The sequence below is a fragment of the Orcinus orca genome, chromosome 20 (assembly GCF_937001465.1).
Source record: "Orcinus orca chromosome 20, mOrcOrc1.1, whole genome shotgun sequence".
NCBI classification, from domain to species: Eukaryota; Metazoa; Chordata; class Mammalia; order Artiodactyla; family Delphinidae; genus Orcinus; species Orcinus orca.
The window spans coordinates 44698058-44725948 of record NC_064578.1 but is presented as its reverse complement, the minus strand read 5'-3'; the positions used below and the strand labels follow the sequence as shown (position 1 = coordinate 44725948).

The 27891-nt window shown below is 38.9% G+C and overlaps 1 protein-coding gene across 9 annotated transcripts; it reads right to left on the bottom strand.

The window, feature by feature from the left end:
• Window positions 1-517: 517 nt before the first annotated feature.
• Window positions 518-27047, bottom strand: ZNF527 (zinc finger protein 527). 9 transcript variants are annotated; one of them, XM_049702956.1, is made up of 7 exons: window positions 26898-27047; window positions 26297-26392; window positions 13214-13335; window positions 12119-12193; window positions 10650-10776; window positions 9923-10018; window positions 518-2719 (listed from the first exon to the last, which is right to left on the bottom strand). In XM_049702956.1, the coding sequence occupies exons 4-7, from the start codon at window positions 12149-12151 to the stop codon at window positions 1146-1148; spliced, it is 1830 nt and encodes a 609-aa protein (XP_049558913.1). In that variant the 5' UTR covers window positions 12152-12193; window positions 13214-13335; window positions 26297-26392; window positions 26898-27047; the 3' UTR covers window positions 518-1145. The 9 variants fall into 9 exon arrangements, with proteins under 9 accessions (XP_049558913.1, XP_049558914.1, XP_049558917.1 ...); XM_049702957.1 differs by having other exon boundaries at window positions 26297-26395; window positions 26898-27039; XM_049702960.1 differs by lacking the exons at window positions 26297-26392; window positions 26898-27047 and adding exons at window positions 11382-11496; window positions 15005-15140.
• Window positions 27048-27891: the final 844 nt, after the last annotated feature.

Below are 27891 nucleotides of genomic sequence, written 5' to 3'. Positions count from 1 at the left end.
TCTATAAACTTCTTAAACCAAGTTTACAACCCACCCACAAAAGACCTCATTTACAATTCTATCTTATTCTATCACATGATATGTTTAAACCCACGCTGAAAGTAGAAAATCAAATAATTCCTTTAAGATGAAGAGCCATTCATTAAACTGATGGATCCATTATTCTCTTAGCTGGCCAATCTTTCTTTAAAGGTCTATAGTGAGTCACTGCCACAAATGATTTTAATTCCCTATGAGAAAGCCTGGTAATAAGTTTCACTAAGTGAATTTTTAAAAATTCTTCCTTATTGTGAAACAGACTAATGAATATTAAATTAGTTTTTATCAACAAATAAAATGTAACAATTCTTTCAGCTTTATGAAGGCTGTGTATTTAACTTTCATATACTTGTTATGAGGCTTATCCTCAGGATAAACAATTACGCCATATAAAAGATTAAGGCTTTCTCACATGTGTAGCCAACATGGGGTGTATGAGTCAGGACTCTGATTCCAAGAGGCAAAAACCCAAGTCAAATTAACATAAGCAGAAAAAAGAAAATTTATTGGATCACAAAAATGAAAAAGTAAAAGATGGTGTAAACTTCAGACATGATTGGATCCAGAAGATCAAACATCCTCAGATTTCTGTCTCTGACCTCAGTTTTCCTTTGTGTTAGATTTATCCTGGGAAGGCTTTCTTCATGTGGTGGCAAAAAGGCTACTGGTGAGTTTTTAACCTTACTAAATCCTTGAAATTTGCAATTCTGGGGTGGGGAAAAAAAATCTTTTCTTACTACCCATAACAATGACCCCCTAGGACTCTACTGGTCTAGACATGGCCATTTGTAAATCCCTTATCTATCATGAGGTTGAAGAAAATAATTGGCCTGCCTATGACCAATCTACTGCTCTTCCTGATTAAACAATTTCATCAGAATGATATGCATTGAGGGTGAGATAAGTCTCAAATAGGGTACAGAACAGATCCAAAAGTAACAGATGTCTACTACTCAGGCTATTTCAAATAAGGGATGCTCATGAACTGAAGGCTTCTCCATAGGTACTATGTTCATAGAATTACTAACTGAAGAACTCACTGATATTTATTTAATAAGGACTGAATGGTGACTAAATGTTTTCTTTCTTATACTTGTTATACATAATCAGAGAGCTTCTCTATTATGAATTTTCTGATGTCGTCGAAGAGCTGAAGCACAGCTAAAATTGTTCCCACATTCATTGCAGTTATAGGGTTTTTCTCCAGCATGAATTCTCTGGTGTAGCCTAAGGGACAAGATCTGATGGAAAGCCTTCCCACATTCATTACATTCATAAGGTTTCTCTCCAGTATGAATTCTCTGATGTTGATTAAGGTATGAGCCACAACTGAAGGCCTTCCCACATTTGTTACATTCATAGGGTTTCTCTCCTGCATGACTTCTCTTATGATGAATTAGAACTAAAGCATCACTGAAGGCTTTCCCACATTTACTGCATTCAAAAGGTCTCTCTCCAGTATGAATTCTATGATGTCGATTAAGTTGTGAGTCAGTCCTAAAAAACTTCCCACATTTGATGCACTCATAGGGCTTTTCACCAGTGTGAATTCTCTGATGTTGATTAAGGTGTGAGCGATAGCCAAAGGTCTTTCCACATTCATTACATTTAAAGGGTTTCTCTCCTGTGTGAATTCTTTGATGCAGAGTAAGGGCTATGCGTCTGCTGAAGGCTTTTCCACATTGATTACATTCATAGGGTTTCTCTCCAGTGTGAATTCTCTGATGTTGATTAAGGTGTGCACTCTGTCTGAAGGCTTTGTTACATTCCTTACATTCATATGGTTTCTCTCCTGTGTGAATTCTCTGATGTTCCACAAGGAAGGCATAACGGCTAAAGGCCTTCCCACATTCATTGCATGCAAAGGGTTTCTCTCCAGTGTGAATTCTCTGATGTTGAGCAAGGTGTGCACTCTGTCTGAAAGCTTTGTTACATTCCTTACATTCATATGGTTTCTCCCCAGTATGAGCTCTCTGATGCTCACTGAGAAAGAAGTCATGGCTAAAGGCTTTTCCACAGTCATTGCATGCATATGGTTTCTCTCTACTGTGAATTCTCTGAGGTTGAGTAAAGAATGAATAACAGCTAAAGGCAGCACCACATTCAACGTATCCATGGGATAATTTTCCAAGATGAGTTGTGTGATGTTGAGTAAGTAATGAGTGGAAACTTAAGAGATCTGAAAAATCATTACTTTCGTAATGTTTCTCCCCAGGAGGAATTTCTGCATCTTTACTAAGGTATGTATTCTGGTTGAATTCTTCACATTCATTACCTATCAAAGATTCCTTCTCAGCATGTAGTCCTTTATGTTCAGTTAGAACTGAATTTGGGGGGAACATTTTATCATAAATATCAAATTTATGTACTTGTTCTACTGTGGGAACTCTCTGTTGTGTTAAAAGTACTGAGTTCAAGAGAACATTTATCTCAGAATTATTATATTCATTGTCTCTTTTCATGGCAGAGATTTCCTTAAGAGTTGTCACTTGCCTGAAATGACTCTCCTGATTTCCCTGATGCTGCTCAAATTCACCCTTATATTTCCAGGCTTCTCTGAAACTGGAGGATTCAAGGCCATAACTTGTAAGTCTTTCCATTATCATCCCCTGGGATATTTCCTCTTCATCAATGTACCATTTTGGAGATAATGCCTTGATTTCATACAAAGAGTCCCATTCTGAAAAATATCAAGAAAGCAAATGTCTCCTTTTTACCCTTCCAAGGAGAAAGAAAACTGTTATAGAAGAAATTAAAGAATTTACTTGGAGGAAAGAGGGGAGAAAGTCATGGTTCTGACTTTTTTTTATCAATTTACATTCCTGTTAGCAACATGAAATATGTCTTCGAACCCATTCACACTGGTTAACATCATTCTAAAAATATTTGCCCTTACAAGTAAAGAGTACCTCATTATTGTTTTAATTTGCAATTCTATGATTATAAAATTGAGCATTTTCATATATATTTATGTACCTTTTATATATTTTGTGGTTTCTTCTTTGGTGAATTCCTTATTCAGGTACTTTGCATATATTTTAATTACACTGGCATTTCTTTTAAGTGGTTTATAGAAGTCATTATAAATTTAAGACATTAAGGCTTTTGAGCATTTTTCTCCCTCAAATCACATGTCATCTTCATTGATAATTTTATTGTCACGTCATCTTGATTTATAATGCTTCTGATAAAATTTTTTAAAAATTTGTATGAACTCAAATCTTCCAATTTTTTCATTATAGAGCCTGGCCTTTATGTCATTTTAAGAAAGACTTTCCAAAACCCAATATTATACAAATATTATCCATAACTTTTAAGAAAATCTTTTTACACCACTAATTTGAAAAACTACCTTTATCTAATACTAAATTCTCATATATACATGGGTGTATTTTTGTACATTCTTCACTGTTCCACTGATCTATTTCACTGTTCTTATATCAGACCAATCTCATGGATAACAGGCAAAATTCTTAAATATTAAAAATTGAATCAAGCAGTATATTAAATAAATAATACACATGATGAAGTATGCAATTCAGAAATACAAAAATTGTTCATCAATAGGAAATCCTTTACTATATTATTATATTATTATCTATACTTTCCTATATTTTTAACTTCATCAGTAAAAAAAGAAAAAAATATTTCCAGAAATAAAAACTTGACTCTCCATCCTGATAGAGAACATATCTACCAGGAAAAAGTGACCCAAAATGGTCAAGGCTAAAACATGTCCTGATAAAATGACTTTAAAATGAAAGGTTAGGCCCGTGAGCCATGGCTGCTGAGCCTGTGCGTCCGGAGCCCATGCTCTGCAACGGGAGAGGCCACAACAGTGAGAGGCCTGCGTACCGCAAAAAACAAAACAAACAAAAAACTGTGAGAGCTAAATCTGTTTTTATACAGTGAGAAACATGATGTTCCAGATGTATAGAACACCTGGATAAAATAAGAAAGCTACACATTTATGCTGGTCGTTTCAGGGAGTGGGAAAGAATGGCAAGTGGTAAAATATTATCTTTTCCTTTAATCTTTTTAAATTTCACTTGTTACAAAGAATTTGAATTACAATTGTACTTTAAAAAAGTAACAATGGAAATTTAAAAGAAAAAAAATATTGTGTGTTTAATTACATTTCATAGAATTATTATCCCTGAATCATAATTCTGTTAGTACACCAGTATAGAGATTATTGCTTAATATTTAGGTGAGAACCATTTCCTTTTGTTTTTGAGAATAATTCTGTAAAATCATTTCCAGTAATGGCACTGTTCCCCAAATCAAAGGTTTAACAAGGGAGATGCAAGCAGAATAATCACGAAAACACAAAGCAATACAACAGTAACAAAAAATTTCTAACTTCCAATAACAGCTCAATTTAGAAGAGGGTTTATGTCTTCAGAACAAAAGCATTCCTCCTTGACTTTCTAACCAGTCAAAATCTGTGTATTCTACAGAAAATCTGTGATGTTATTCCCATAAAACTACCCTTTACTGCTTCTGCCTCCATTAGATTTCCTAAGCACTAGTGTTTTAATGTACAGGTTTGAAACAAAATCCTAATGTGATTTATTTATAATGTGTGTGTTCTTTCTCTTATCCTAGTGTCTAAAGTCTTCTCCATGGCTGGACCCCGAATAATATACCTTTACATGCTAAGTGATATCTGGAGAGTGGGAGAGGTTTAATAAATACCCTAACCCTAAAGCGTACGCTAACCCTAACCCATACCCTAACTGATACCCTAACCGTAACCCGTACCCTAACCATAAACCATACCCTAACCCATACCCTAACCCTAACCCTAACCCATAGACATACCCTAACCTGTACCCATCTAGGAGATCAGAACAAAATATAAAGACACTTATACATAAAGGGAAAATATCAAGCTGGCATCAGACTTCTTTGTAACAACATTTAACACCAATACTATGCTATAAGCAACTTAAGGAAAGAATGGCCAATTATGAACAAGGTAGAGCTTAGGGGGACATTGTTTGCATGAACTCTTTTTGAGGAAACTGCTAGAGAGCAGATTTCAGCCAATCCAGAGATGTCCAGAGAAATTTCAGCAAAATGACCTAGTGGAAAACACTAAATATATATAACTACAGAATTAAGACAAAAGGAAAGGTTGGGATAAATGTGACACAAGAGCATGTAAATATAATATGCCTGGACAATGTAAAAAGCATACAAGTAACAAAATTTGGGAAAACAAGGTGGGGAGTATAATAAGGCTACTTATTGACACATCTGTAACAGGTAAAAAAAATCAAAGGCTAGTTTTTAAAGCTGACCAATCAAGTAATAGAAGGAGTAAATACTGTCTAAAGAAACAGAGCACTATAACCGTGAAGGCTCTAGAACAAAAGAAGAATCTTTCTAATTATTATAAAAACTATAGTATTACACGACCAAAAAAAAGCCTAGGAAAACAGACAAGCTAAAGTCTTTTTTAAAAACTGTAAAAATCAGAAAATATAACACAAAACAATGTACAGAACTAAGCCCAAACATATTAAAAACATGGTTGGACTTTCACCTATTAAATTGAAATGATATCCAGACTGGTTCACAAAGCAAAACTCAATTCTATACTACATATAAAGCTCACGTTTAAAACAAGGTGATTTTACAAAGTTGAAAATAAACAGATGATAAAAGCCCTAAAGAAAGCATAAAAAGGCAAGAAACAGATTCTCCCCGAGGGCCTTCAGAAGGAAGGCAGGCTGCCAACATCTTGATTTTTAGCCCTGTAAGACCCATTTTGAACTTCTGACCTGGATCCAGAGCTGTATGATAATATTTTTGTGTTGTTTTCAGCCACTAAATTTGTGGTAATTTGTTACAGCAGCCATAAGAAACTAATACAAAAAGCAGACAGGTACAACATTTTTGGGGAGGAATTTGGCAATTCCTAAACTACATATGCACTTACTTAGCAATCCTACATCTACAAAACAACCCTGAAAATAAAGCCTCAACAACAGGAACATACATATTTACAAGGTTATTTATGGCAGCATTGTCTGTAATTGTAAACTACTGCAAACATCCTAAATGTTCACACATTATAGATTCAATAAATTACCATAACATCCACAGAATGGAGTATTCTGCAGCTGTCAGAAAAATGAGGAAGCTCTCCAAGAACTCATATGGAGTGATTTCCTGTACAGCTGACCCCCGAAAAATGCAGGGGCTATGGGTATAACTTTACAGTCAGCCCTCCGAATCTGCAGTTCAGCATCCATGGATTCAACCTACCTCGGATCGTGTAGTAAGTATTTATTGAAAAAATTCGCATGTAAGTGGACCCTCTCAGTTCAAACCATGTCGTTATAGCTAAGTGAAAAGAGCAAATGCAAATCTACAGGTATATCTGCTCATTTGTGCAAAAGAAACATAAAAAGGACAAACCTGAAAATAAAGACTGGTGATCTACAAGGGGTGGGTAAGAAAGGGGCAGGAAGAAGTAGGGAACAGAAACAAGACAGTAAGGATGAGGAGGGAGCGACACTTTTCTGAGGATACATTCTTGTAAAGGTCTGATTCTTAGGAGCATAGTAATGTTTCAGATACAAAAAAAAAAAAAGTAAAATCAACCAGGATGTAGTAGGAATCAACAGAAACAAATGAACCTAGAAGAACTAACCTAAGTAACTCTGGAAAATAGTTTTTGACTGAATACTTAAGACTAAAAAAGTACATTTGTACCTAAATACAAATAATGTAATCTACTTAGTAAATTTATTTCTCACAGAGGAATAGGTTAGAAATTCTGAAACTACTTTGTGTGTACACTTAAATGGAGGAAATAGTTAAATACACTGCTTCTCACTGTCAGAAGAAGAAATTACAAATAAGTAAAGGAGAAAGGCTATGATAAACCCTGTGGAGGGTAGGACTAAAATCAAGGTATCAATATAAACCAATAATTTAATGTATTAAAAAAAATAAAGACGGAAATAAATATAAAAGTGTGTGTCTGTCTAAAAGTGTGTGTTGGTATACATACATATATTTTCCAGCTCAGTCTGCTGTGAGGGCCTAGAAGAAATCACTTCCAGTAGCAATAAGTACACCTAGTACCCAGACCTTGGTTTCTAAAGATCATTTCCCAATAAAAGGAACCAGGGCTCCTTAGAGAAGTGGTTGATTCAAGGCTGGGGAAAGGAAAACAAGATGAACCTGGAACACCTGGAACCATGAAGTGGGGCATGTTAAAAGGTCATAGGAACCAACTTGAAGAAGATCTAAATGGTCAAAGCTGGAACACTTTGAGCAACAAAATAATGATACAGTAGTTTTAACTCATAGGAAAAAAAAACCCCTCATTCCATAAATATGAAGAAATATTTTAATATATAAACAAATGGGAGAGATGAAACAGCTCTTCCAGACAGAACAATCCTAGTTAATATGTATAAATAAAAGAAGGAAATAAAAATGTCAACATTAGGTCAATACCACAACAGCGGTAACTGTTGCAGACAAGATCCAACAGGGCTGTGGATGCTAAAATTAGTGGGCAAAAGTTTCAGAAGAAACTGAATAGTATCAAGTATCTTCCCCAAATATTTATTAATTATAAATAGAAAAATAGTAACTTTACAATGGAGAAACCAGGCAGATACCACCTTCACCAAGTGATGAAAATTAACATCACTGATAATAAGATATATCAATATTATCAATCCTTTGGTATGATGCACTCACTGCGAAGGATACAACATTATTTCTGTGGCACTCTTTTCAAAAATGCACTACCTCAATCTAATCATGAGAAAACGTTAGATAAACCGAAATAGAATGCAAGCAAATGTAATGAGCCATTTGTCTAGAGTGAAGCATATCTGAAGACTCTGGAGAGATTTCTCCAAGAAGGTAAAATCACTAGATAACCTAATGTGTCTGAGTGTCTTAAGAGATTTAAACAATTGATCGGGAGTTAAGAATTGAGTTAGGAATATGTATATAGAAAACTAAGGAAAAAAAATAGACAAAACCCCAGATAATTATTAATGCCAAGAAAAAGAAAAAGTACAGAAAAAGTAACCTTGGTATATGCACAGCACAGCTACGACTAGCACTTAATAGCCATAATAATGTAAACACTGAACAGTGGTTCAATAAAAATTAAGATATTGGTATGGGACCTAATCAAACTTACAAGCTTTTGCACAGCAAAGGAAACCATTAAAAAAAACCCAAAAGACAACCCATGGAATGGGAGAAAATGTTTGCAAATGATGCGACAAGGGCTTAATCTCCAAAATATACAAACAGCTCATGCAATTCAACAACAGAAAAACAAACAACTCAATCGAAAAATGGGCAGAAGACCTTAATAGACATTTCTCCAAAGAAGACATACAGATGGCAAGCAGGCCCATGAAAAGATGCTCAACATCACTAATTATTAGAGAAATGCAAATCAAAACTACAGTGAGGTACCACCTCACAACAGTCAGAATGGCCATGATTAAAAAGTCTACAAATAACAAATGCTGGAGAAGGTGTGGAGAAAAGGGAACCCTCCTACACTGCTGGTGGGAATATAAGTTGGTGCAGTCACTATGGAAAACATTATGGAGGTTCCTCAGAAAACTACAAATAGAATTACCATATGATCGAGCAATCCCATTCCTGAGCATATACCTGGGCAAAACTATAATTCAAAAAGATAAATGCACCCTTATATTCATAGAAGCACTATTCACAATAGCCAAGACATGGAAACAACATAAATGTCCATCTACAGATGAAAGGATAAAGAAGATGTGGTACACACACACACACACACACACACACACACACACACAAAATGGAATACTACGCAGCCATAAAAAGAACGAAATAATGTTATTTGCAGCAACATGGATGCAACTAAGAGATTACCATAATAATTCATAAAGAGAAAGACAAATACCATATTATATCACTTATATATGGAATCTAAAAATATGGCACAAATGAACCTACCTACAAAACAGAAACAGACTCATAGACATAGAGAACAGACTTGTGGTTGCCAAGAGGGAGGGGGTGGGGGAGGGAAGAACTGGGAGTGTGGGATTAGCAGATGTAAACTATTACATATAGGATGGATAAACAACAAGGTCCTACTTATAGCACAGGGAACTATATTCAATATCCTGTGATAAACCATAATGGAAAAGATATTAAAAAAAAGAATGTCCATATGTGTATAACTGAGTCACTTTGCTGTACAGCAGAGACTGGCACAACGTGGTAAATCAACTACACTTCAATTAAAAAAATAAAACTTTAAAAATTACGATATCAGTGAGATAGGAAGACAGAAATTGTGTGTGTGCGCGTGCATGCTCACACACATGTTGGATTCAGGATAAGAAAGTACTAAATTCTTATTTTCTTAATGAAGATATTGGATGAGGACTAAACCTGAAAAAAACAATCAAGAAATAGCAACATAAACATATTTATTAGAGACGTGAAGGAGACACCAAAAGAAGCTGCCAAAGTAAAGAAAGTGGATCCCTCTAGGGAGAGAGAAACTGGGAAGCGGGCAAGAGACCTCCTTTTTTAAAGGAATAAGCCTTATAAAACAACTTGTCTCTTCAACCAATGTGCATGCATAACTTTGATAAAATTAAAACTCTAAAAAGAAATCTAGAAATGTATATAACTCTATCCATAAAGGGGAAAGAACTTAAAAGGAACAAGATTCAGGGTATAGGTAGAAATATTATTGAGAATATAACTTGATAGAAATAGAGAGGAAATGACCCCCTGAAGCCCAGGACAGCCTCCTCAAATGCAGGGCAGTCTTCTTATGACCACTTGTGCTGTCACCTTACAACAGCCCTCCCTGTTCCCCGTCACTCACCTGCATATTGACCATCTGACATCTCTCTCTCCACCATGCAAGGATCCTTCCCTTGCTCCAATAAGGAGATCATGTTGGGCTTAGAAATGGAAAGTCCTGTTTACAGGAGAAGAAAAATGAGAGCCAGCAAGACAGACAGATAGATAAACAAATCAACTTGCTATTGCTGTTCCAGACTCAGACTCAATCTCTTGGTCATTAGGCAAGAAAGGACATTAGAGGAAGGACCAGAGAATGGAAAGATGCTTGAATGGAGAATGAGACAGACAAAGCTTCTTTCATAGCAGCAGTTCTCAAAGTACTAGAGCAGAAGAACCATCACCTAGGAACTTATTAGAAATGCAAATTCTCAGGCTGCCCCAACCAGACCTACTGAATCAGAAGCCACAGTGGTTCTCAAATTTTAATGGGTATCAGAACCACTTGGAGGGCTCATTAAAACCCAGACTATTAGGCCTATTCCCAGATTCTGTAGGTCTATAGTGGGACCCCATAATTTGCAATTTAAAAAATTTCCACGCCATACTAATGCTGCTATCCCAAACCATCATTCTAGAGCAAAGGGAACTATACTCATTTATAACTCTATGAAACTACTTTGAATAATTTCCTGGGAACACGAAGTAGAAATCCAGCTAAGCATTTAAGATGCCCTAGATATTCCCAATGGAGGAAGCATAAACACCTCATAGGGAAGATTTGAATTATGGGGGATACATATCCTTACCAAGCCATACCAAGTTCCTGTAGTTCTCCAACATGACATCTCTGTACAAATCCTTCTGAGATGAGTCCAGCCATTCCCACTCTTCTTGGGAAAAATTTAGAGCCACATCCCTGAAGGTCACCAAACCCTGAAATTTTTTAAAAAATGCTGTTTGCCAAGTACTCCCATATGGTCCTAGCATCTTCCTCAGTCTCTCTCAGAAGAATTTAACTCAGTTGATCATCTCCTTGAAATGCTTTCTACTATTGACTCACGGGACCCACACTCTCCTGGTTTTCCTTCTACATCAGTCCTTCTTAGTCTCTTTTGCTGGTTCCTCCTCTTCTTGTCAGCCTCTTATATTGAATGCCTTAAGCTCAGTCCTTGGACCTCTTTCCTATCTACATTCGCCACAATCCTACCCTCAAGATAATCTCATCCTGTCCCATGGCTTTAAATACACTAATGACTCTCAAATTCACATCTCCAGTCCTGAACTCTAGATATATAATCAATACTTTACTTGGATATCCAACAGGTCTCTCGAATTTAATATATCTAGAACTCAATTCTTGATTCTTATCTCATCCCACCCTGTCTTCCCATCTCAGTAAATGGCATGACCATTTACACAATTGCCCAGGTCAAAAATCTTTGTAGTCATTCATGATTTCTTTCTTCCTCTCATACTCCACAACCAATCCCTGATCAAATCCCATATTTTATATCTCCAATATACACCCAGAATCTCACCAGCTCCAATGCCACCACCATGGTCCAGGAAGCTATCACCTCCCACCTGGATTATTGCAGCAGTCTCCTGACTGGCCTCCCTGCTTCCACTGTTACTTCTCTGCTATTTATTTTCCTTTTAAAACATAAATCAAATCACATCACAAATACCCCAATGTTTCTCCTTCACCTTTAGAACAAAAGTCAAAGTTCTGGTCATGACTTTTAAGGGCCTGCATAATTTGGTTCCCAGCTACTGCTCTAATCTCACAGTGCACATTTCTGTCTGAGGATACTGGCTTATTGCTATCCCTGGAACACATCAAACATGCTCCCAACACAGTAACTTTGTACTTGCTATTCCTTCTACTTTTTTAAAGCTCTTCCCAGATCGCCACAAAACTTACTCCCTACTTTCACTCAGGTTTTTCTTTGCTCAACTGTCACTTTCTCAGAAAAACCATCCTTGACCTCCCTATTTGATAATCACACTCCATCCTTTATTTCACTTGCATTCATCTCCAACACAACAAATCGTGATTCATCTAAAGAGGAAAAGTTCTGTTCCATCATACATTTAAGCACAACACTGAGTAAAAATAGCAACTAAATGTTTTGTAGAAGGATTATATGAACAAATAGTGGAGAGAGAGAAGTGAAGAATGTGCTCACTGGGCTACTTGTGACTCTCTCTGAGGTCCCAAAGTCCTGAAAAATGATGTGGAATTTCTGGAAACAAAGTGAAAACATCAACTTACCTGGGACATGGATTTACATAGTCCAACAGCCATTCTTCCTTCCTTCTTCAATTTTCTCTTTTGGAGAACAAAGTCCTGAGAAGGGAGAGTTAAACAAGAAAAAAAAATGGCAGAGCAGCCCTATGTTGCTGATCTGAGACTCACAGAGTTTTTTGGCCCTTTATGGTCGCTAGTTTCTTTACATGGACCAGCCCTACCCTGTTCCAAGATCTGACAAAAAAGGCCAAAGATGAACTTAACCCCTGAACTCCTGACTGATATTAAGGACACACAGCCTGAACTCAACAAAATCTAAAGTCCATCCTATCACCAATAAGACAATTTATGATCTAGCCCTGGCTGCCCCTTAGACCTCATTTCCCACTCTTCTCCCCCTTATTCACCCTACTCCAGGCATACAGATTTCCTTATAGCTCCTCAAACATTGTCCACACTCCTTTTTCAAGGCTGTGGCCTGGCTTTTCCTTCTGCCTGAACACGGCATATTCCCTCTCTTCATTCTTATCTGTGCTCAATTGTTAACAACATTGGAGGGACCTCCCTATTCTACCTAAAGGGAATCTCCCTCCCAGTTATTATTTTTCCTTATCTTGATTTATTTTTCTTCTTAGCATTTAACATCATTGGACATGATACTTTTTTTTTTTTCTGTTAACTGTTGTCTTCCCAAACAACAGTATAAGATTTAAGACAGCCAGGATTTGTTGGGTTCACTGGTATATCTCTAGTGCTAGAATAATGCCAGAACCACTGTAAGTGCTAAAAACATATTTGATAAACAAATAAATAAATCTTACTGTGGCTCCTGTAATATAAATAGCAATGTTACACATGTTGTGTATGTCATTATCTTATTTAATCTTCACAAAACTGCAAAGGTAGGTATTATTATCCCCATTTTACCACCAACTGAAATTGAGGTTCAAAAAGCTTAAACAGCTAACTCAAAGTCATAAGAGTCAAACTGCAGTGTGGCTCAAAAACTGGTCCTCTTTCAAGAGACCACAATGTTTGTATGGGAAATATTCAGCATAACCTGAGAAATCAATGCTATATGTTTTTCAGTGAAGCATATTCAGAGGTGGCAGGTGTTACCTCTGTTACTCCACAGAAATTCAGCCTGAGGCAAACATTGACAAATTTCAATACCAAACCAACAAGAAACTGCACAGCCTGAAACAAGTTCCTTGTCTTCTCAGAGCCAACATTTCTTCACTCTGAAAACAAAGATAGTTGTGTTTGACTTAGAATTTAAGATATACAATCCCCTAATTCTGGGCTACTCTGCACTAACCAACTCAATCTGTAAGAAAATTATTTCCTTAGTGTAATGCAGCTTGAATTTGTTTATAAAAGCCTTTGCAACCCAAGAGGAGAATCAGTGAAGTCTTCTCAGCACCTGGGAGCTCTAAGTAGCACCTGCATAAAAAAAATAGCTTTTAAATTGCTGTTTCAAATCGCTGTGTATCATTTGAATAATACTTTTCAAGTTTGAGATGAACCATCAGTCACTGAAAGGTGCTGTGAAAGACTTGTGCTTTATATAGACCCCCAGACACACACTGACTCTCCATTCCTTTCCTCATTGGCTACGTGACCTTGGGCAAATCAACCCAACTGTCAGAACCTTTCCTCACTGTCAAGATGCTTGAGCCAACTCCTGGCATAGAGAAGTGCCACCCTTATTGCCACTTAGATTTTACACACACAGTTGAAAAGGAAATGAGAGCATTTTTCTTTATTACGTGAAGTCAGAACCAAACACTTAGTTCACTTGGTATGTGAGAAAAAGAGCCATGGATCAGCCTCTCTCAGCACCAAACATGGAAGAGTTTTGACAAGGACAAACCTAAAATCTCAAACTCCATGGCCTAAGGAGAGGAAGACTGGGCTTTCAGGTTGGGCTTTCCTCCCCCAAAGGCAGCCAATATGAGGATGGTTTCACCACAGTGTCTTTAGATTGGGTTCTGTTACTCACAAGGGGACCAAACAAAGAGACCCAGGTTAAGTTCTATGTCCAGAAGGGTCCTAGTCCAAGACCACAGACAATACTCTCCAACACCCTCAGAACTCAGGGCCCCCATTTTTCACCCTCACAGCGTGGGAAAGATCAAGCGAGTTTAGCAATTAAAAGCAAGGCCTCTGGAGCCAAATTGCCTGGGCTTAAGTCCTGATTCTGTCATTTAGTAACTGTGTGAATGTGGGTGAGTAATTTTAATCTTTCTGTGTCTCACAATCACACACTAGGTCTGACATACACATACAAATTCTCACCCAATCACACACATATATATGGTCACATAATTGCGACTGTAATGTCACATACATACACAGTGGTATTAACACAAAGATAGAGATGACGATACACAGTTACTCCAACAGAGAGACAGTCACACACAATCTCATGCATAGTGACATACCATACAAAGTCACACATCCTGTCACAGTTACTCACACAAAATTATACCTGCAGATATAGATGGTCATGGGCACGTAATGACACCTTCTGTCACACACATTCAAACGCAGTTATATCCACAGGGACAAGGGGTCAAACACAGTCACACACACACCCACACAGCGACACACACACACACAAAGTCACACCCGCAATCTCTCACAAACCCATACACAATAACACAGTTACACCTGCGGAGACAGTCACGCACAAACACACATAGACTCGGAGTTTTATACCGGAGACAGACGGTCACAGTCGCACACAATTACATACACGGTGACACACAAGATCACACCCTGTCACACCCGCAGCCTGTCACACAGTCTCCTCGGCGGCGCCCTCCTTGTTCCTACCCCGTTCCCTGCCGGTCCACCCCAAGCCCGGCCCTGCCCTCTGGCTCTCGCGCGTAGCAAGGCCCTACTCACCTCCCAGCCCCGCTGGCTCTGGAAACACGCCCAACGACCCAAGACCGGCGATGTCGCCTCCCAGAATCCCCTGCGGGGCGGAGCGGGGCGGGGACTGAGGCGCGCGGGACACCGAGCTCCGCTGGGTAAACTCCAGCTGCGGGAACCTGGACTAGCGACTCGGCTTTTCCTTCCGACCCCGCGGACCACGAGCCCCAGAACGCTTTGCGCCTCGGCCTCTTTGCGGAAAGAACAACATTTCCCACAGGGCCCCGAGACATCGCGCCTGCGCTACAGGTGACCGCGGCCGCAGGTGCGGGTACACGGAACGCTGTGTGCGACCCTGGGCGATCTTGGGCACTCAAATGACTCTGGGCTACTGTGTGTGAGGGAGTGGTGAAGCTGTGCACGTCCGTGACTGTTATTGAATGCTCAGGTGGGGCGGTTTGTGTGTGCGACTGTCGCTGCACACTTTTGTGCTTGCTCACTACGGGGCAACGGGTTCTGTCGGTGTAGTGAGCTTCTGTATTTTCAGTCACGCCCATGAGTGTGGGTCGTTGTGTGACAGATTGTGGGTCTGTCACGCCAAGAATGAGAGAGTGATTGTGGGTGTGTGAAGAACTGTGGCTGACTTTGGGCATGACGTTTCTGTAACTGTGTTCTTATCCCAGAGATCGCAGGAGTTTACCCATAATGGGCGGTGTTTCTGGGCTTTTCTTTAGGGTTGAGTACGTGGGAGAAGAGTGTTTGTGTGTCTGTGTGTGTGCCTGTCTCCAGGTCTAACTGTTCTCCCACCCCCACCCAACCCCTCACCTCCGGCCATGGGTGGGGTCAGTGTTATGCTCATTTTTACTATCCCTTCTCTGATTGCCCCATATGTGATGCCAGACACAGAGGGTAATTATATTCCAGTTGTAGGAAGATGCTCATTTGCACCAAAGCCATTTATAATGTTGTAGCCAACAGCTCTGGAGTTTATTGCTGTTTCTCCTTTTCACTTTAAAACTTTAATTAGGGCCCAGCTTTAAGAAAAACTGTCCACAGTCAGGAGGAGAAGAATGTGAACCCCTGAGTGATGTTAAAGAAAACCAGAGCTGAACAGTAGTTGAGGGGTTTTTGTTTTGTTTTGTTTTTTTAATTCAGGAAATATTGCAATAGGGGGAAAGAGACTTCAGTATAGAACTGGGCTCAATTCCAAATATAGCAAGAACAAGTGGGGATTTATAGGCAAGGAGCAAGTTGGGGTTGGGGGGTGGTCAGTTCATGGGAAATTACAAAGAGGAGACATAAAGGGTAGGGGGGAATTCTCACTATACTGACCAACAGGATTCTTGCTGAGGGCTGGCCAGAGTGATCAGATACCACCTGGGTGGATGAGGAATTTAATTAGATATTGAGACTGATCAGATATCAAGAACTCAAGCTAAACTGACATGACAGAATTCTTGCTAAAAGTGGGTGTTGCAAAGACAAACATTGAAGCCCAAAGGTTGAAGCCTAGTTAAGAAGAGGGTTCAGAGGAGTCTGACTAAAAGTTTGGTCAAGGAGATAGTCTTTGTCAGTGAAGGTTCCAAACAAACCAACATTCTTCCCCAGACCTTGGAAGATCTGGAAGGTGCACCCAAGTCAAGATCTCGGTAAGTGGGGGTGTGTGGAAGCAAAGGGAAGTTCTTGAAATAAGAACACATCCTTGGAGATTCCCTCCAATCCCCTCCCGAGAAAGAGCCCTCTAATAGCTAAAGCCCCAGAGTCTTGGACAAAGGGAGTCTGGCTACTAGGACTAAAGTGATTTGCACTTTACTCTGTGAAACTGTTGTTACATTGCATTGTTACATTCAGAAGAAAGCAAGCAATTATTTTTTAAGGCTCCACAAACATTTAATAGTTGGGTTGCTTTAATGGGAAATTTACCCTTTAGGAATTCTTTGGATGATGGGACTTCCCTGGTGGTCCAGTGGTAAAGAATCCGCCTTCCAATTCAGGGGACGCAGGTTTGATCCCTGGTCAGGGAACTAACACCCCACATGCTGTGGGGCAACTAAGCCTGCCCGCCACAACTGCTGAGCTGGGGTGCCTCAACGAGAGAGCCCACGTGCCTCAAACTACAAAGTCCACATGCTCTGGAGCCCGAGCACCACAACTACAGAGCCCATGTGCCCTGGAACCCATGTGCCACAACTAGAGAGAGAAAATCTGCATGCCACAACTAGAGAGAAGCCCTCATGTCACAAGAGCCCACGCTGCAATGAAAAATCGCACATGCCTCAACGAAGATCCTACATGCCACAACTAAGACCCGACACAGCCAAAAAAAAAAAAAAAAGAATTCTTTGGATGATAATTGTGGTTTGGTGCTTGACAAATGCATCACACAGCTCTTCCCTGGACTTAACTATCACGCAGGTTAGAGATCTTCTTGGATGTTTCATTCTAAAGTGCTAGAAATTTAAGATACTTCCTGACTGGTAAGGTGTACCTTCAGAGAAACTGTATGTATGACTATCTCTTCATATGTCAGTAATTGATCATAAGAAGACTTTTTGTCCTTTATTTTTCTTGTCTCATACCACCAAGTCCAACACTGGTTTGAGCCCAGTCATCTCCAGTAGAGTACAGCAGTGGTCCTCAAAGTATGTCAACTAAGTGTTTGTACTGCTCAAAGAAATTGTTGTAGGACTCTGTTTATCAGGGTCTAATCAAGAAAGCAGAACTATGCTGGGAATTTCAAACAGAAGATTTAATTACAGGAAATTGATTACACAATTTTGAAGGAAGGCCTCAAAGAGCAAAAAGGGGAGAGATTTGTAACTTCAGGAAGCAGCTAAACCCTAGAGCTTGGGGAACAAAGGGGAAGAGATGGGTTTACTAGAACCTAAAAGCTCTGAAGAGGGGTGTCAGGCTGGCTGTTAACTAGGTTTGGTACTGGTGCTGGGAAAGCAGAAAGATTCTACAGGCAAGCTAGAGAGATTCTCCTAGAGATATACTAGATATATCTAGATGCTGCTAGAGAGATACTAAAAAATCTGGAAAATAGGAAGCGGGTTCCTTCTCCCTTTCTGTCTCCCAAAATCCCTTTAATGCCTCCATTGGCAAACTATAACAGGAAGCCAACTAGCAAGGGAGAATAGGAAATGTCTTTGTCAAGAGTCCCAGCCCTAGCATCACAGAATAAGAGAAAGACATGCTTGGAGCTGAAACAACAACAGGGAAGTAATCAGCATATGAGCGTTTTAAAATTTGCTGGAAAATAAATTCATATAACTTTCCAAGTTATATTTCTTCCCAGGAACTTTTCTTAACAATGTTTCTACTTCCTTATAAAGGAATCTTAGTAGGTAACAAAAACTGGCTCATATTTAGTAATGGTGTCTTAATAACAAAGCAATACAAATTGTGAAATAGTTTACATCTAGTTTAATATGTAGTTATTTCGATGCACTGATGTTTTTACCTATTTTGTTGTAATTTTTATAATGAATATATATTTCCCCAACTTTACTTATTATCGAATATAAATATTTCATGGTAAACCACTAATTGCCCTCATGATGTCACAGTCCTCAGTATCCTAACAAGTGTGAGAATCATGGTATGTGATTTGTTTTGTAGACTATTATGTATATTAGTTATTGATGTATAATTGACTTTTACATTTGTTTCAGGTACACAATGGAATGATTTGATATTTGTAAGTATTGCAAAGTGATCACTTCAGTAAGTCTAGTTAACATCCATCACCATACATAGTTACAAAAAAATTTTTTTTCTTATGGTAAGAACTTTTAAGATCTACTCTCTTAGCAATTTTCAAATATGCAATACGGTATTATTAACTATAGTTACCATGCTGTACATGTACATCCCCATGATTTATTTTATAACGGATCCCCTTCACCCATTTTGCCCAACCCCCGCACCCTGCCCCTGACAACCACCAAACTGTACTCTGTATTTATAAGCTCTGTTTTTTTAGTTGTTTCTTATTTGAAGGCAGTAGTTCTTCTTTGTATTGAGAATGAAGTAAAATTGAGAGTGAAGAAACCAAGAACAACTTCTTGTCTTAGTTATTTTAATTGACCATCCGTATTCTTTGCCCTAGAATGTTTTTATATAACCCTGTGGACTGAAGAATAAAGCACGATTTTACCAGGGCTTACTAGACACGGCTTATTGAGATGTTTGGAAAGCATTCATACCCTAACATTAACGCTAGTGAAGAACCTCCCACACCAAAATTTGTGATTGTCAAATCCAGATACATATAAAACCCACTACTAATTTCTAGGGAAGAGAATTTAAATTTAATGGGTAACTTCTAAGAGCCAAGAACTGTGTAATTTCCTTTGTATCAGAAGTGTGACAACTTATGAAAGTTCAGATAGCTGGTTTGGTACAGGGGTCAACCTTATTTACTTCTCAATAGCATACATGTCTGTGATGGTATACCTTGACACATCATTTACTAAGCTTGATCTTCCTTTATCAGAGCAGTGGTCTTTCATATATTTTGTTACATTCCCCTTGAAACAATTTTTAAAAATAATGTACTCCCTTTTACATTTTTAAGTTGACACCTACAATGTTTTCATAAGTTTAAATAATGCAAAGATATAATTTCTAGCATGTTTTCAATAGGCTAGATATCTTCATCATTCATTAAACACACACGAGCAAGCTCTTTTTTTTTTTTTTTTTTTTTTTTTTGCGGAATGCGGGCCTCTCACTGCTGTGGCCTCTCTCGCTGCGGAGCACAGGCTCCGGACGCGCAGGCTCAGCGGCCACGGCTCACGGGCTCAGCCGCTCCACGGCACGTGGGATCCTCCCGGACCAGGGCACAAACCCACGCCCCCTGCATTGGCAGGTGGACTCTCAACCACTGCGCCACCAGGGAAGACCTCTTTTTTAACATTTAGAAATTTTACATGGTACCTTTTACTTGAAATCATTTCCACTCCACTTTCATCACTCAATTTTATCTTAATGTAACAACTGCTTATCCTCAAAAATCTTTTATTAAATCTTGTTTTACTTCTCTGCAACAAAAATGAAATTTTAATTCTTATCCTGTGACCAAAATGCTCTGTGTCAAAGTTTCCTTAAAGATTTAGTTATTATAATTATTAGTACCCAGTTGATTAAAATAACAAATACCTCTAACATTTTAATAATTATTAACATACAAAGAGTCACACCGGGACTTCCCTAGTGGTCCAGTGGTTAAGACCCCACGCTCCCAAAGCAGGGGGCCCAGGTTCGATCCCTGGTCAGGGAACTAGATCCCACACGCACCTAAGAGCCCGCATGCCACAACTAAAAAAATAAAAAATCCTGCATGCCACAACTAAAAAGATCCCACAAGGGACTTCCCTGGTGGTGCAGTGGTTAAGAATCCGCCTGCCAATGCAGGGGACATGGGTTTGATCCCTGGTCTGGGAAGATCCCACATGCTGCGGGGCAGCTAAGCCCGTGCGCCACAACTACTGAGCCTGCATGCCATAACCACTTAAGTCCGTGCGCCTAGAGCCCTTGCTCCACAACAAGAGAAGCCACTGCAATGAGAGGCCCACGCACCGCAATGGAGAGTAGCCCCCACTCGCCGCAACTAGAGAAAGCCCACATGCAGCAACGGAGACCCAATGCAGCCAAAAATTAATTAATTAATTGATTAAAAAAAAAAAAAGATCCCACATGGCAACAAAAATCTCGCACTCAGCAACGAAAATCCTGCATGCTGCAACTAAGACCCGGCACAGCCAAATAAATAAATATATTTCAAAAAAACAAAAAGCTACAATTTGGCCCTCCTTTGGCCAAGACCTTTCCTTCCTGATGAGAAGTCCATATGCAAAGAGACATGCATGTCCAGAGCTCACAAACCCCTTCAGACCATGCTTTGGGTATCTGAGAATTCCTCACTCAAGTAGCATCAAGCTTGCTTCCAGAGCCTGTACACCTCTTCTGTGTCCAAAGCTCCATCCCTTGATCTGTCCTACAAAAGGTGAAAGTGTTGCCTATGTGTACATGGTGGTCAAGTGGAAGCTATTTGGTAAGATTAGACAGAGCTTAGACATGCAAGCTGGAGTGTCCAAACCTAAGGCTCCTTATGGCATGGGACAGGGATGGGGGTGGGAAGAGAAGGGCCTGGCTGGGGACTTCCACTTGTCCTGTTGACTCAGGTCTCTAATTGTCAGTGGGCAGTTTTGCTTCTATATGATTTATTTTGGAGACCACTGGTCTTAAGATATGAATGTGGTTTGAATTAGGGTAGTAAATGGTAAAGTCAATGAAAAATGGTCAAATTGGGATGCAGTTTAAGTGTAGAACTAACAGGAATGGCTGATGCTTGGATGTGCATATGAAGAAAAGAATAAGTTAGATATAATGCCTAAATTTTTGTCCTGAACATCTGGATGAATGGTAGTGTCATTTGCCAAGACAGAAAACAACAAGTATGTAGCAGGTGTCTAGGATGGGGGTGGGGGTCATGTTCACTTTGAGATGCTTGTTGGGTATCAAAGAGGTGATATCAAGTAGGCATTTAGATATATGTGTGTATAGCTCAGTGGAAAGGTTGGTACAAGAATAATAATTTAGGAATTTCAATTAAGATGGAAGTTATATAATGACCAACAGGAACTGGCTTTTACAATGAAGGTATTTGTTTCTCCACTTAGCAAGAAGTTCATCTGGCTTATCAGCTGAACAGTTATATCAAATGTATTTTATATCATTTATTTTCATAGTGGATACCTTTTATCAAGTGCAATCAGTTGATTAATTACAGAAGCTTGGTTTTAGTGGGAAATCATGTAAAATGATACACACTAAAACATTTAAATTTTATCCTACATTTACCATTGCAACAAAAAGAATAAAATATCTAGGAATAAACCTACCTAAGGAGACAAAAGACCTGTATGCAGAAAATTATAAGACACTGATGAAAGAAATTAAAGATGATAAAAATAGATGGAGAGATATACCATGTTCTTGGATTGGAAGAATCAACATTGTGAAAATGGCTCTACTACCCAAAGCAATCTACAGATTCAATGCAATCCCTAACAAACTACCACTGGCATTTTTCACAGAACTAGAACAAAAAATTTCACAATTTGTATGGAAAAACAAAAAACCCCGAATAGCCAAAGCAATCTTGAGAATGAAAAACGGAGCTGGAGGAATCAGGCTCCCATACTTCAGACTATACTACAAAGCTACAGCAATCAAGACAGTATGGTACTGGCACAGAAACAGAAAGATAGATCAATGGAACAGGATAGAAAGCCCAGAGATAAACCCACGCACATATGGTCACCTTATCTTTGATAAAGGAGGCAGGAATGTACAGTGGAGAAAGGACAGCCTCTTCAATAAGTGGTGCTGGGAAAACTGGACAGGTACATGTAAAAGTAGGAGATTAGATCACTCCCTAACACCATACACAAAAATAAGCTCAAAATGGATTAAAGGTCTAAATGTAAGGCCAGAAACTATCAAACTCTTAGAGGAAAACATAGGCAGAACACTCTATGACATAAATCACAACAAAATCCTTTTTGACCCACCTCCTAGAGAAATGGAAATAAAAGCAAAAATAAACAAATGGGACCTAATGAAACTTCAAAACTTTTGCACAGCAAAGGAAACCATAAACAAGACCAAAAGACAACCCTCAGAATGGGAGAAAATATTTGCCAATGAAGCAACTGACAAAGGATTAATTTCCAAAATTTACAAGCAGCTCATGCAGCTCAATAACAAAAAAACAAACAACCCAATCCAAAAATGGGCAGAAGACCTAAATAGACATTTCTCCAAAGAAGATATACAGACTGCCAACAAACACATGAAAGAATGCTCAACATCATTAGAGAAATGCAAATCAAAACTACAATGAAATATCATCTCACATCAGTCAGAATCAAAAAATCTAGAAACAATAAATGTTGGAGAGGGTGTGGAGAAAAGGGAACACTCTTGCACTGTTGGTGGGAATGTGAATTGGTGCAACCACTATGGAGAACAGTATGGAGGTTCCTTAAAAAACTAAAAATAGAACTACCATATGACCCAGCAATCCCACTACTGGGCATATACCCTGAGAAAACCATAATTCAAAAAGAGTCATGTACCAAAATGTTCATTGCAGCTCTATTTACAATAGCCCGGAGATGGAAACAACCTAAGTGTCCATCATCGGATGAATGGATAAAGATGATGTGGCACATATATACAATGGAATATTACTCAGCCATAAAAAGAAACAAAATTGAGCTATTTGTAATGAGGTGGATAGACCTAGAGTCTGTCATACAGAGTGAAGTAAGTCAGAAAGAGAAAGACAAATACCGTATGCTAACACATATATATGGAATTTAAGGAAAAAAAATTTCATGAAGAACCTAGGTGTAAGACAGGAATAAAGACACAGACCTACCAGAGAACGGACTTGAGGATATGGGAAGGGGGAAGGGTGAGCTGTGACAAAGCAAGAGAGAGGCATGGACATATATACACTACCAAACGTAAGGTAGATAGCTAGTGGGAAGCAGCCGCATAGCACAGGGAGATCAGCTCGGTACTTTGTGACCGCCTGGAGGGGTGGGATAGGGAGGGTGGGAGGGAGGGAGATGCAAGAGGGAAGAGATATGGGAACATATGTATATGTATAACTGATTCACTTTGTTATAAAGCAGAAACTAACACACCATTGTAAAGCAATTATACCCCAATAAAGATGTTAAAAAAAAAACCCACATAAAACCCCAACAAAGCAATAAGTGATGTTGACCAAAAGTGAAATGAATTTAAGCAATACGGGTATGTATATGTGCACTGGCAAACTTATATCGTGTGTGGACAGAATGGACAGATATGGACAGTCTATAACTGGTCATATACTCAACAGTACATTATGGACACATTCCAATGGAAATTGATTATAGATCAGCATCACTGTATTTAAAGGATATAGCATTGCATTATTGGAATTTACTTTGATTGACTGATTCTATAAAAACACTTTGGACAAAAACACTGTGTCATATATTTATGCATGATGATGATTTGTCTAAGAGAACTTTTTAGACATGAGATTGCCAGCTTAAAGGGAATGCCTATTAAAAGTGTGAATGTTGGGCTTCCCTGGTGGTGCAGTGGTTGAGAGTCTGCCTGCCGATGCAGGGGACACAGGTTCGTGCCCTTGTCCGGGAAGATCCCGCATGCCGCGGAGCGGCTAGGTCCGTAAGCCATGGCCGCTGAGCCTGCGTGTCTGGAGCCTGTGCTCCGCAACGGGAGAGGCCAAAACAGTGAGAGGCCTGCGTACCACAGAAAAAAAAAAAGTGTGCATGTGTGTATAAAAGTCACACATATATGCATTGTTCCCAAAACAATGAAAAATTTAAACTCACCAACAGCCACAAGTTTTCATCACAGTCACATAAACCTGTTTTCATCCCATTCCTTATGTCAGCAACCTGTGACATTGCTGATCACTTCCTTATTCCAGAGAGCAGAAATGTGATTTCAGGAACCTATCATGCTCTTTCTCCTATTTTTTTTTTTTTGTTTGCTCCATCTTCTAAACTGAGACAGTCATATCATCTTTACCATTTTTCTTTTGTGATCCTATGCTACATCAACTCTAAGGATCCCATCTATGTGTGCCAGGGTAATATCACAATATATTAAGCAGTATGATTTTATCACTACCATTTTCTCAGACTTAATGAGACTTTGCCTCTCGGACAAAATGCCAGGGGTCTTAGAGCACATCAAGAACGTATTCTTATAAAAGAACCAGGGGAACACAATCCAAAAGGCTCAACTTTAGATTTACAAATGTAATTTCTCCCTGCTGCATCCCAAGGCATTAAGAGAACGGGTATCTGGCAGAGTCAGTCTTTCCTGCTCACCCTTGACTGAATGAAGCTATGTACTTGATGAGTGAACAGAAATCTGAGTGAAGCATGGGGGTTAAACGTACACAACTATAACCATCAAGGTAAGTACCTTAAGTCAATAATAAAACAGCCACATAGTGTTTGGGGTTTAAATAGGAGATATTTTCTTCCCCAGGAATGGATAATGACGTGCCTAGAATCTCCCCAACTCATAAAGTGAACAATTCAGTAGAGAAGACATAGCTATGGACATGTCTAGGCAGGGAAGGCCTGACGTTATAGGTCTGCAGAGATCCTACATGCATTAGGCCAGAGGCCAGTTTTTCTCATGCTCCTGATAATGTTTGAGAAGTACAGTAGAAACAGAGCTAATAAAAGTCCTAGATTTAGGAACAAGGGATATAGCTGTGATGATTGAAGACTGATAAATAAGGATCAGACGGCTCCTACATAAGTCATCAGAGAGCAATGTGAATGGATTACATTAAAATAATAGCCCGACAAATTAAGTGCATGTTATTACATTTTATGAGCTCAATCTAGGTAAATTCAGAGCCTAACTGTGTGGGGAAGGGAGTGGTGAAAAGACCCTGAATTGGCTAAAGAAATACTGAATTTCTTAGGTTTTTCCAGATGTGACAGAAATTCAGTTTCTGTCATCTAACAGGTTGAGGAGCCAAAAAATTAATGCATTATTTAAACTAATTTTTGTTTGCTGAAATTTTGACACTGAAATTCCTAATTGAAACATATGGGTGAAATAGATAAAGTAAATAATGCTGAAGTATAAAAATTCACCTCTTCGGGACTTCCCTGGTGGCGCAGTGGTTAGGAATCTGCCTGCCAATGCAGGGGACACAGGTTCGGGCCCTGGTCCGGGAGGATCCCACATGCTGTGGAGCAAATAAGCCCGAGCACCACAGCTACTGAAGCCCGCGCCTAGAGCCCGTGCTCTTCAACAAGAGAAGCCACCACAGTGCAAAGCCCACGCACTGCAACAAAGAGTAGCCCCCGCTCACTGCAACTAGAGAAAACCCATGCGCAGCAACAAAGACCCAACGCAGCCAAAAATAAACTAATTTTTTAAAAATTCACCTCTTATACTACATAGTTTTCTGTGGAGCATTTTTAAAAAAACTTTTTAAATTTAGCTACTGGAATAGTACACAGTAATGCCTTTGTGAGACACCAAAAATAAAGAATATTGCTTTACATAGCAAAGAGATTACCAGAAAAGGAATATGAAGACTGTAATTTGGAGATAAGAACCACCTAAGAGAAGAATTTCTCCAAAGATGTTAACAGTAAGATTCCTTTAGATGGTCAAAAAATATAAGCTGACATTTCACCTCAGGTCTCCTCTCTGATCAGCTGATGTGTTACTCCTGCCTCACTCCTTTTCACTTACCTAAGCTTGTGGCTCCTGTCACCATTCTCTCTTCCAGCCGTGGCTCTTTCCCATTCTCAAGTAAGGAGATTACAGATGGTTTAGGCCTTCTGGTTCCTGCTTGAGAGAAGAAAAAGAACCTATCAATGCTATGAACTTCCCAGAATTGGGAAGCAATGCTTTGATAACCCAGAATAAGGAGAGTTATAGCTACCCTAGAATTCTTTTTCACACAATACTATCCCCAGCCAACTCTATCAGAATGCAGATTCCAGGGACCCATGTCCAACGTTCTCAAAATGAATCACCACGAGATGGATGTTCAAAATCAGAATTTTTACCATGCTTAAGGAGACTTAATATAAATAGAAATTTTAAAACTAATGGCCAAATAAGGATAAGAAAATCATCCGAAGAATAGGTAAGATCAACGTCCCAGCATTCTGAACATTATGAAACAGGCAACATGAACCTGCCCATTTCTAATTCCACAAAGCACCTAAAGCTTCAGAGTATAGGAAACATACTGGCATACCAATCATAATTTCCCCCAGAGTCATAACGTAGCAAACAAAGGAATATGGAACTCTTATTTTGAGTTCAGAAAGAATGATATACTTACCCAGTGAAACCAGGTTGCTTTAGTACTCCAACATCACACCTTTGTACAAGTCCCTCTGAGCAGGGTCCAGGAATTCCCACTCCTCCTGAGAGAAGTCAATGGAAACATCCCTGAAATTCACCAACCTCTAAAATGAGAAACCCTTTATGAGTATGATTGTGTATGCCACTTTTATCACAGAGAAAACTTTTTATTAAGGGCATTAATAAAAAGTCTTAATTTAAGGATTGTCTATGGTAGTGTTTCTGGTTTAGCTCCAAGAAAGGTAATTTTGAGTGTCTGCAATAATCCTAGTTTTTTAAACTCTACCTTAGCTACTTCAGATTTTACTATATTTTAAAGAACAAAGAGTTTTTACGCATAAGAAAAAATAGCAAACAACAAACAAAACTGAAGATTCAATCAAAAATAAAAGTGTATATGATACACACTGAATGCTTTAAAATCCTTACACATGAGAGATGAGGGTGGGCTATAGTACAGACCTGCATGCAGTCTTCTATAAATTGTAGGGTCAAATCCCATCATTCCTCAAAGAAAATAGTTCCTGGCTCACTGTCATTTACTCCAACTCAACTCTTGTCTTAATTCATGGGGATTTCATATAGGTTAAAGATCTATATGCTGAAAACTATAAAACACTGATAAGGAAAACGGAATATGATTCAAAGAATGATATCCCATGCTCTTGGATTGAAAGAATTAATATTTTTAAAATGACCATACTACCCAAAGCAATCTACAGATTTAATGTGATCCCTATCAAAATACCCATGACATTTTTCACAGAACTAGAACAAATACTCCTAAAATTTACATGGAACCACAAAAGACCCAGAATTCCCAAAGCAATCCTGAGGAAAAAGAACAAAGCTGGAGGCATAACCCTTCCATACTTCAAACTATATTACTAAGCTACAGTAATCAAAACTGTAGTACTGGCACAAAAACAGATATGTAGATCAATGGAAAAGAATAGACAGCCCAGAAATAA